Source organism: Grampus griseus (genome assembly GCF_964374135.1).
Source record: "Grampus griseus genome assembly, chromosome: 2".
In the NCBI taxonomy this organism is placed as follows: Eukaryota; Metazoa; Chordata; class Mammalia; order Artiodactyla; family Delphinidae; genus Grampus; species Grampus griseus.
Genome location: NC_139018.1, coordinates 37,178,994 through 37,189,035, shown reverse-complemented (window position 1 = coordinate 37,189,035; position 10,042 = coordinate 37,178,994). Strand labels below are relative to the sequence as shown.

The window sequence follows — 10,042 nt, the reverse complement described above, 5'->3', positions numbered from 1 at the left end:
ACTTGCAGGCCCTGTCCTAGCAAACACCCCGGCAGCCTTCCAAGAGGGAGGGGTGCCTGCCCCTGTCAGTCACTAGGCATCCAGTTTATGTAAGGCCCGCGTCCTTTCTCCAACCCCAGATCTGCGTGGGGGAATCTGGCAAAATCTAGACTCGCAAAGCTGACGACCTCCCCGTACTGGCCAACTTGGGGTTATCCACACCCTGAGGTAGCCACGCGGCGCTCCAGCTCCACTGGCCTGAAACAGCGGGCTGGGTTTCAACCATGGCGGAGTATCAGTTTCACCTGAGGACATTTTTAAAGCAGTCAGAGGCGCCACCCAGACTGTCCGATTCAGTTTCGACACCAGTCTGACGGAGCCTGGGAGCGAGAACGCCGGACGCTGCCCCACACTCCGCAGGCATACCCCCTGCCGGCCAGCCCTGGGCCCACCTAAGCTCCCCACGCGGGAGCCGGAGCACAACACTCCAGTAGAAGCCCCGCCCCCTCAGCCCACGCAGGCCTCCGGCGCCCGCCAAACTGGTCTCCCGCGAGACCGCCCCTTGGCTCCGCCCACTGCCCCGCCACCTAAAGGCTGGAATCGGGGGTGATTCCCTCTTCAGCTGCTTCCCTGCCCACACGATGGCGCATTCTCGCAAGGGTCCTTCCACCAGCCAATTATTTCCTCCATCCAGCCTTCCACAGAGTTCCCTCATCTTCCCGTGGCATTTCAGACCCTCTACTCTTCAGCTTTTCGCTAAGGGGCCTACGTCCGTCTGGACTGCGCACGCGCGCATCCATGACCGGGGGCGCACGCGCAGTACCAGGGTCGGCCTGGGCAGTCGCTAAGCGCGTGTGTTGGGCAATCCCGCGCCGCAGTGCAGCGAGTCGAGCCTCGATTTTGTCGGTGTCCACTGTGGGCAGCGGACTTATATAGAGGTCATGGCGCCGGCGGAAATCCTGAACGGGAAGGTCATCTCTGCGTAAGGACCTGTCGTTGTTAGGGCGTGTTGGGCTGCCGGCAAGGGCTGTGAGCAGGGTGTGCAGGTCCCTAAGGACCCTTTTTTTTTTTTTTTTTTTTTTGCGGGAGGGAGACTTGGAGCCTAAGAGTCTGGCCAGCCGGGTGGAGAGGGGGGACATTGTCCTGAGCCCTTCACACCTGAAGTCCGGTTCCCTACAACCAAAGAAAGGGGCCTGGTGGCTGTGCCCGCTGGCTCCTATGCTTCTGGGACAAGTCCTCTTACTCACCCCGACGACTGTGCTCCCAGAAGTGCAGCTGCCAGACGAGAGAGTAGTTTGGGTTGTCTGCAGCATCCCAGTCAGAACTCAGAAATCCAGTTAATTCCCTTGCCCTGTAATTTGGAGGTGAGGAGACTGAGATTAGTGAGGTAACAAGGTTACAAGGCTGATTAGTGGCAGAGAGTCTCCTTCCAGACCATAGCTTTACCCACTGCACCAGAGTCATCATTTGCTAAGTGGAACCCACTAAACGTTTTCTTTTTCCGTCAATTTCATGCCCCTCTAACAGCTATCTCCTGTGTCCTGGTCCTAGATTTACTTTCTAGTTTGGCTCTTGAGTCCTGACGGTATTTTCTATTCCTTTTGACCTCTGCCATTTCTACCCTATGGGAAGTCTGAATGCTTCGCTAGTGTATATGATTGCCAGACTTAATTCCCTGGGAGTAACACCTGGCTGTTTTTTGTCTGGGAGGTGACTGGTGGGGAAAGATGAAAGTAGAAGGGGAAAGGATATATTTTGTGTGATCCACCTGGAGGTTGCTCTTGGGACCTTGGACCTCACCAGTTATTTGGTAACAACTGTAGCTGGCAACAATGATTGCCCCATGAAGCCCTAATTTTGTGAGCAGAGGTTTTTTAGTGAATTATAGAGTCATTGGCAGTGAAACCCACCTTGAGTTTCCTGGAAGATAGAGATGGTGGACAAAGAAGGTGAGATGTAAATTAGATGATGGTGAATCTTTCACATTGGTGAGGAGGAACCCCAAACGTTTACATTAGAAATCACAATACGTACATCTGAGTGCTTTTCTGCATGTGGTTTGCTAAACTGCATTGTTTGTGCTTGACCTTCGTTTTTTGTTTGCTTATATTTCAAACCCAGTCACTTAATCAGTGGCTTTTCTTGGTAAAATCTTCTTTTTAGAAAGACTGGTTGTGAAGAGATAGTTTAGGTTTGCTTCTTGGCAGGCTACTGAGAATAGGTGCTTACTGGATATGTTTTGGTTGAGTGGGGAGCAAGTTAAATATACTTGTAAGCTCCATAAGGGCAAATACATGCATTGTCTTATTTGTGTCTATATCCAAAACACCTAGAAACCTTCTTTCACTCCTTACTAGTTTTGTGGCATTAAGCAAATTAGCTATCCTCTGTGCCAAAATATTCTCAAATGTAAAATAAAGATAATATCTAGGCCATTGAATTGTTAGGAGAATTAAATGAGTTCCTAACTGAAGAGCATTTAGAATTGTTCCTGGTACATAATAAGTGTTCAGTACAAGTTAGCTGTTAAAGATTAGTAATTAGTTAATGTATACAGAGATGATTGATTCATTATCTCTTTGACAGTGATAGTTGCTTAGATTCATTCCGTTTTTTTAAAAAAAATATTTATTTATTTATTTGGCTGCGCCAGGATCTTCATTGCCACCTGCGGGGTCTTCGTTGCGGCATGCAGGATCTTTAGTTGCAGCATGTGGGATCTAGTTGCCTGACCAGGGATCGAACCCAGGTCCCCTGCATTGGGAACGTGGAGTCTTAGCCACTGGACCACCAGGGAAGTCTGGCCTTGAGATCTATTTCAATGGTTCTCAACATTAGCTACAGATTAAAATCACCTTGGGAGCTTTTTGTTTTTGATATTTCTTTTTATTTACATATGAATACATACAGAAAAGTGCAACTGTCGTCAGTGTAGAGCTCAATGAGTTTTTCATTACTGAACTTGAGTAGCACCCAGTAAGAAATGACATTGTTGGCATTCCAGAAGCCCCTCTCTCACTCCCATCCCATCACCATCCCCAACAAAGGTAATCACTATCCTGACTTCCAACACTGCAGATTAGTATTGCCTGGTTTTGAACTTTATATAAATGACATCATACAGTATAAAGTCTTCTGTGTCTGGCTTCTTTCAGTCAATGTTGTGTTTCTTAAATTATTTCATGTTGCAGGTAGTTGTAGTTCATTTACTCTCATGGCTGTTTTGTATTCTATGTGAATATGCCACTATTTGCTTATCCATGGACATTTTGGTTTCTAGTTTTGGGTGATTATGAATAGTGCTATGAGCATTCTTTCATATGTCTTTTCATGGAACATATAATATATACCTTTCTGTTGGTTACATCCCTAAGAGTAGAATTGTGGAGTAATAGGACATATATATGAGCAGTTTTATATAAGTAGAAATTGCCAATCTTTTCCAAGGTAGTTTTACTAAATTATATTCATAGGAAGCGTCAATGCTTGGTACCACACAGACTGATTTAATTGGAATTTCTAGCAATAAGCCACTGGACTCAATATTTTAAAAATCTTTTAAAAGCTCATTGTTTGATTCTAATGCATCTTGAAGGTTGAGAACCACGTATCTAAAGCCTTAACTCTTTTTTTTTTAATATTATTTTTTTATTTACTTGGTTGCGCTGGGTCTTAGTTGCGGCACACGGGCTCCTCAGCTGTGGCATGCGAACTTAGTTGCGGCATGCATGTGGCATCTAGTTCCCTGACCAGGGATTGAACCCAGGCCTCCTGCATTGGGGCCACAGAGTCTCAACCACTGTGCCACCAGGGAAGTCCCTAAAGCCTTAATGCTTAAGTCCAAGTTTCATCAATGAGGAGGAATAGGGCAGTGATTTGGTGGCAGGTACTGAAAGCATTCTCTGGAAATGACTGTTCCAGGTACTGTTCCTCTCCCTTGTTGGCTCAGAAGTAACATAGCTAACCTTTTACAGTGCCCTGTGGTTGAGCAATCAATTGAACTAATTGATACTAGTTCCTACTAACACAATTCATAAACAAGCACCAAGACTAAGGATTTTGTGCTTACCGAAGATTTTTCTTTAATGTGCTTATAAAATGGCTCTTTCAGATGCTGCCACAGCTTGGCACCTTGACCTTCATGGAGAGCTTGACTCCAGGAGCAGGTAGAGCTCACAATTCCTCAGAGAAGAGGAGCTCTGGAACGGGAGACGGCCTGCTTGGTTGATGAAGTAGTGCAGTCCCTCAGCTCCCCATGCTGAGGCTGCAGCAGGCAGCTGACCCTTGGCCATGGCCCTGGGGGAATCCTGAACAAGAAGGTGGTTCTTAGAGCTTGAGCAGGTTGGGCTGCAGGTAGAAGGTCTGGGCAGGGTGTCCCTACCTTCCTCTTTTACTAGGCCAGGGACACTCTTGAGAGGAAAGGTAAGTGAACTTCTTGCATTGCAGCCAGGGATCCTGGAGTCAAAGGGAAGGGTCCCTCATTCCCCAGATTTGCAGGTCAGCTTCGTTGTTTGCCACCACTGTTGGGCCTCTCTGGGGACCAATTTGCAAGCCTTCAAGCTCCCTGGGCAGTTTCTTGTCTGATGTAGTATATGAATTGTAAAATTTCTTCCTTGAGGGAGGAAGGATGGGGCAAGTCAAGAATTCCACAGTCAGAATTTCTCTAAAATCTAGTTCACTGCCCATCCTATCCTGCAAGCTGAGGAAATAGTTGAGGCAAGAAAAGTGTTGTGATTTGGCCAAAGGTTACTTGGCTGGTTAATGGCAGAGGCTCAATTAGAACCAAGGTCTTAACCCAGTACATGGTGCTTCTTACTTTGTCAGGCACTTACTACTTTTGCTAAAAGGAATTTCATAAACTAATTTTTTTTTCTTTATAGCAGTCTTCCTCTTGCCGTGCTTCCCATTCTGCTGAGAAGGCCATCCCTGACTTTTCTCTACTTTTATTTATTCTCCCTTTATATCTTTCTGGTAGCCAGGACTGGACAAAATTCATCATTCCAGATTCCTTCTCTGCCTATGGGAAACCTGGATCTAGTTGCCAATTGTGTCCCTTTGGAAGGAACACTTCCATTTCTTCCTTAGGGGAGTTCCAAGGTTATAGCCTGGATTTGAAAATTGGGGGAGATCTGAGGGTTAGGGACAAATATCTGTTTTTGGATATTTATTCACTTAATAAATATCTGTGTGCCTCCTATATGCCGGGCACTCTTCAAAGCCACGAGACTATAACAGTCAACAAAACAGCCCACATCCCTACCCTCGTGGAGTCTCTTGTCCTGATACGTAGAGACAGATGGTAAAATTGGTAAAACAGAATGTAAGGTAGTGAGAAATGCCAAAGAGAAAACCAGAGCAGGGAAGAGGGACAGATTTCTGAGGCATGGGGGTTATAATTTTGAATATGGGAATTAAGCTCATACTCATTGTGAAAGGAACTTCTGGGCGAAGATTTGAAGGAGGCGGGGCCGTGAGCCTGCCAATGTAAGAGGGTTCCTGACCAAAAACACAGCCTGTGCCATGGACCTTTGACCTCACCAGTTATTAAATGACTGCTTTGGGGTCAGCAGTGATGGCCTCCGAGAAGCTGAAGGTGAGTAGAAGGGCTGAGGGAAAGAGCACCGATGGTGGTGAGAGCCTACCCTGGCTTAAGGGAGGACCTCCTAAAGAGATTATACAAAGGCAGGGGTAGAAAATAGTGTCAGAAGAACTGCCCTGATTTGGCTTTTAAACCAGAAACCACAATTCTTATATACGTGTGCTTTTCAGAGTGGGGCCTGCTAAGTGTTATGTGATTTGTTTGACCTTTCCTTCTGTTTGTTTGCTATAGTTGAGCCTGCTCCCTCCATGGGTGGCATTTTTCTTGATTAAGTCTTTTAGAAAGACTGAAGAGACAGATGGTTTGCCACTTGTCAGGCCACTGAGAGAAGGTGCTCTGAGTTGTGGGTTGAGCAGAGCGGGCTGGTGTGTTTGTAACACAGCTCCCTGTGGGTGGTATCCCCAGAGCTAGTCACAGTGCTGCTCCCTCCTCCAGAATCAGGGGGTGACTTAGTTTACCTACTTGTGCCTTAGCTTCCTCATCTATATGTTGGCCACCTAATTCACAAGGTTGTTAAAATTGAATGAGTCATGACTTGTAAAGCATTTAGAGCAGTCTCTGGCACATAGTTAAGTTGTAATAAATTGGTACTTAGAGAGTACCTGCTGAATAAGCAAGTGATGTTTGTGTTTATCCAAGCTTTATCTGCGGCAGCTGGCTTATTATCTTGAGCCTTAAAATTAGAATGTATCCTATTGTTCAAAGATAAAAATGGAACCATGACTATATGTTTAGCTACAGGGTTAGAAGAACTATTTTCTGTAAAAAGAGTTTGCTCACCACAGTGAAGTTGATAAGCTTTTCATTTTGTCCTGTAGACAAAGTACCTGAAGGCCTTTTTGTGCTTAAAACGATTTGCCTGTAATGAGCTCCAAAGTGTGGGCCTTTCTGAAGGTCCATGGAACCTTGACTGTCAAAGCTGGCTTCACTCTGGGAGCCTGTGCAGGAGAGCAAGTGAGAGTTCCTGAGAGTGGGACCTTCTGCTGGCCACCCAGCCAGGCTATTGGATGTGTTGCTATTGTGAATAGTGCTGCTATGAACATAAGGGTGCATGTATCTTTTTGAATTATAGTTTTGTCCAGATATATGCCCAGGAGTGGGATTGCTGGATCATTTGGCAACTCTATTTTTAGTTTTTTGAGGAACCTCCATGCTGTTTTCCATAGTGGCTGCACCAATTTACATTCCCACCAATAGTGCAAGAGGGTTCCCTTTTCTCCACACCCTCTCCAGCACTTATTGTTTGTAGATTTTTTGATGATGACTATTCTGACTAGTGTGAGGTGGTACCTCATTGTAGGTTTGATTTGCATTTCTCTAATTAATCATGTTGAGCATCTTTTCATGTGCCTGTTGGTCATCTGTATGTCTTCTTTGGAGAAATGTCTGTTTAGATCTTCTGACCGTTTTTTTGATTGGGTTGCTTGTTTTTTATTGAGTTATGTGAGTTGTTTATATATTTTGGAAATTAAGCCCTTGTTGGTTGCATCATTTGCAAATATGTTCTTCAACAAGGACGTAATTTAATCTTTTTTTTTTTTTTTTTTTTGCGTTATGTGGGCCTCTCACTGTCGTGGCCTCTCTCGCTGCGGAGCACAGGCTCCGGATGTGCTGGCTCAGTGGCCATGGCTTATGGGCCCAGCCGCTCCGCGGCATGTGGGATCCTCCCGGACCGGGGCACGAACCCGTGTCCCCAGCATCGGCAGGTGGACTCCCAACCACTGCGCCACCAGGGAAGCCCTAATCTTTTAATTTGACTTAACTAACTAGGAATTTGAAATATATGCCTTTCTTGGAACACTAGGTGGCCTCAATTCTTTTTACAAGGAACTACATGTTAAGTTTTTCAGAAAATTTGAAGAATTTTTTAGCAGTGTAACAGTTGTAATGAAACATAAAACAGCAAATGAACAAAATGAAAATAAAGCAGATGAAATCAGACATTTGTGTTGTACTGCATTGTAAAATCTTATAACAACAGTCTCCTTGTGGGGGTGGGGGAGGGTGAGAAATGTCTGTCCTTGTTTAGAATAGCCCTGCATGTTGAAGATGAATGTTCTTGATTTTTCTCTGATTAGTTACTTAAAGGCCTATTCTGTGGACCTTTTTTTTTTTTTAATTAATTTATTTATTGGCTGCATTGGGTCTTCGTTGCTGTGCGCGGGCTTTCTCTAGTTGCAGTGAGCGGGGGCTACTCTTCGTTGCCGTGCGCTGGCCTCTCATTGCAGTGGCTTCTCTTGTTGGGGAGCACAGGCTCTAGGCGTGCGCACCTCAGCAGTTGTGGCACGCGGGCTCTAAAGCACAGGCTCAGTAGTTGTGGCACACGGGCTTAGTTGCTCCGCGGCATGTGGGATCTTCCTGGACCAGGGCTCGAACCCATGTCCCCCGCATTGGCAGGCGGATTCTTAACCACTGCGCCACCAGGGAAGTCCCCTCTGTGGACCTTTTGAAGATCACTTGCAAATTCCTCTAAGCCTGTGCTACATTTCAGTGTTTGTTGACTGGGCAACTTTTTTCCCGTCATGTAGATTTCTTAGCCATGTAGCTAAATACCCATTACTGCCTCCTTTTCCTACCTGTAGCTTCTGTTGAAATGTCCTTGTTACATTTTATTTTAGCAATACTTTTTTTTTCTCAATCATAAAATGTCCAAAATTTGAAAATAGGCCATTATGTAAAACAGAATGAGTTGGAATTTATAGTGGACTTTTTGAGGAATAATTGTACAAGACTTGAGGCAAGAGATCTGGGTGACTGTTAGAGATACTAGGCTCTGACTAGGACTCTTCAAGGGTGATGCGATTCTGTAGGGATGTACACCTTTGACTTTTGTTGACTAGGCTCTTTGACAACTATATGTGGGAGAAGTCAACTTGGAGAAAACTGATAGTCACGCAAATAACTCTTATCCATAGAGATTCAAACAAATTTTGACAGGTTGAACTATAAATGATTTCCACTGTGATTTTTGCACCTTAGAAAAGATAACCGCAAACATTGCATTTTATTGGCCAGTAGCAGGGTTTCTCATCCTTGGGCACTATTAACATTTGGGCTGGACAATTCTTTGTTGTTCTTTGTCCCGTGCATTGTAGGATATGTGATTGTATCCCTAGCCTCTACCCACTAGATACCAGTAGCAACTTAGTTAAAACTGCATCTGTGTCTGTTCATGTTTAATTAGCTATGACTATTTTACTAGTATCTGTCCATCAGGACCAGAGAGACTTCAATGGTTTACTGCTACTTGGTCCTGCTACCTTCATTGGCACTCTTGTACTGATTTCTCCTACATCAAGATTGAGATATGTCTTCCCTTAGATTTTAGAGAATGTTGATGGAAGATGGTGTGACTGGCATGTGTAGTTCTATTCAGGGATCAGGGGTGTTTCTCCACATGCCCACTTCTGCCTCACTTTGCCCCCAGAATCTTTACCAGGATGGTATAACTCATGGGGCCGAGGATAGAAATGGGAGGCATCTGCAATTCAAGGAAGTTTCTGTTTATTTAGGAGGTTTCAGTGATTCGAAAGTTGTTCCATTATAGCATTTATACTTTCTGGAAATGAGCTATAAAAATTAAAGGGGTTCCCACCATTTAATTCATCACAGCTCTATGACCCTAAAATAAACATAGACGAGGGAGGGAGTATTAATTTTTCTCTCCATGTTCTTCTTCTGTAGTTTCTTCAACTTCAGACACACCTGACACTTGGCTTTTGTTATTCCACTTTTTGTTTTAAGGTGCTTCAGTTAGTGGCCAACCAAGAAAACCGGGCAGGAAAAAAATTTTAAGGGACTTAACAGAGACGTAATTACAATTGTCTTGATTTTTTTTCTTTTTTCCTCACCAGGGCAGAAAATTTTCCACTGGTTGCTTTAGTGTTCTGGGCTGTCTAGTTCTTGCTGATTGTGGCTTAAAATGAGACTTAAAAATGTCTCATTGCTATTCTGGTCATGTCTCAGAGGCCCAAGTGTTAGCTTTTAAACAAATCTTTGTAGTTGGAAGAATATCCCTGCTAATGCAACTTTTAAAACAGTCCTGCTTCTTAGAAAAAGTTTAAGGGAGTCAGTATAACTGATCTCAAGCTATAATCTTTTTTAGGGGAAAAAAATGCATACTTAGACCCATTTAAATTATAGCATAGAAAATACAGAACATTTTGTTCTTTGCTCTTAACCTACTGGGCTGAAACAACATTTTCCACCTATACCACCTTGTAGTACTGAGTTCCTGTAGCTTGCTACCTGCTGGGTGTAAGTATTATTTTTATTTGTCCCTAGATTCCTTCCTTGGGTCTCAAATGCTTACTTATTCTACAATCCTTATAAGATTTGGTAAATAAATTCACTGTATCAGTATGAAGTCTGCTCTGTTCTTAAAGTATTTGTAGTTGTCCGTCTTCCCAGCTCCATTTCACACACCCCAAAACCTGAGAGTCATCTGTAGCCCTGGCATTTCCT

General features: G+C 44.3%; 1 protein-coding gene across 7 annotated transcripts in view; it reads left to right on the top strand.

The window, feature by feature from the left end:
• The first annotated feature begins 816 nt into the window (after window positions 1-816).
• Window positions 817-10,042, top strand: part of MTHFD1 (methylenetetrahydrofolate dehydrogenase, cyclohydrolase and formyltetrahydrofolate synthetase 1) — a 58,579-nt gene continuing 49,353 nt past the window's right edge. For 2 of the 7 annotated variants that reach the window (XM_082649644.1, XM_082649642.1), the window contains exons 1-2: window positions 1,036-1,928; window positions 4,091-4,145. In XM_082649644.1, the coding sequence (XP_082505770.1) occupies window positions 1,913-1,928; window positions 4,091-4,145 (71 nt within the window). In that variant the 5' untranslated portion in view covers window positions 1,036-1,912. Of the gene's footprint in view, window positions 962-1,035; window positions 1,929-4,090; window positions 4,146-5,168; window positions 5,573-10,042 lie in introns of those variants that run through there. The other 5 variants (XM_082649648.1, XM_082649643.1, XM_082649646.1 and 2 more) reach the window with 4 other exon arrangements.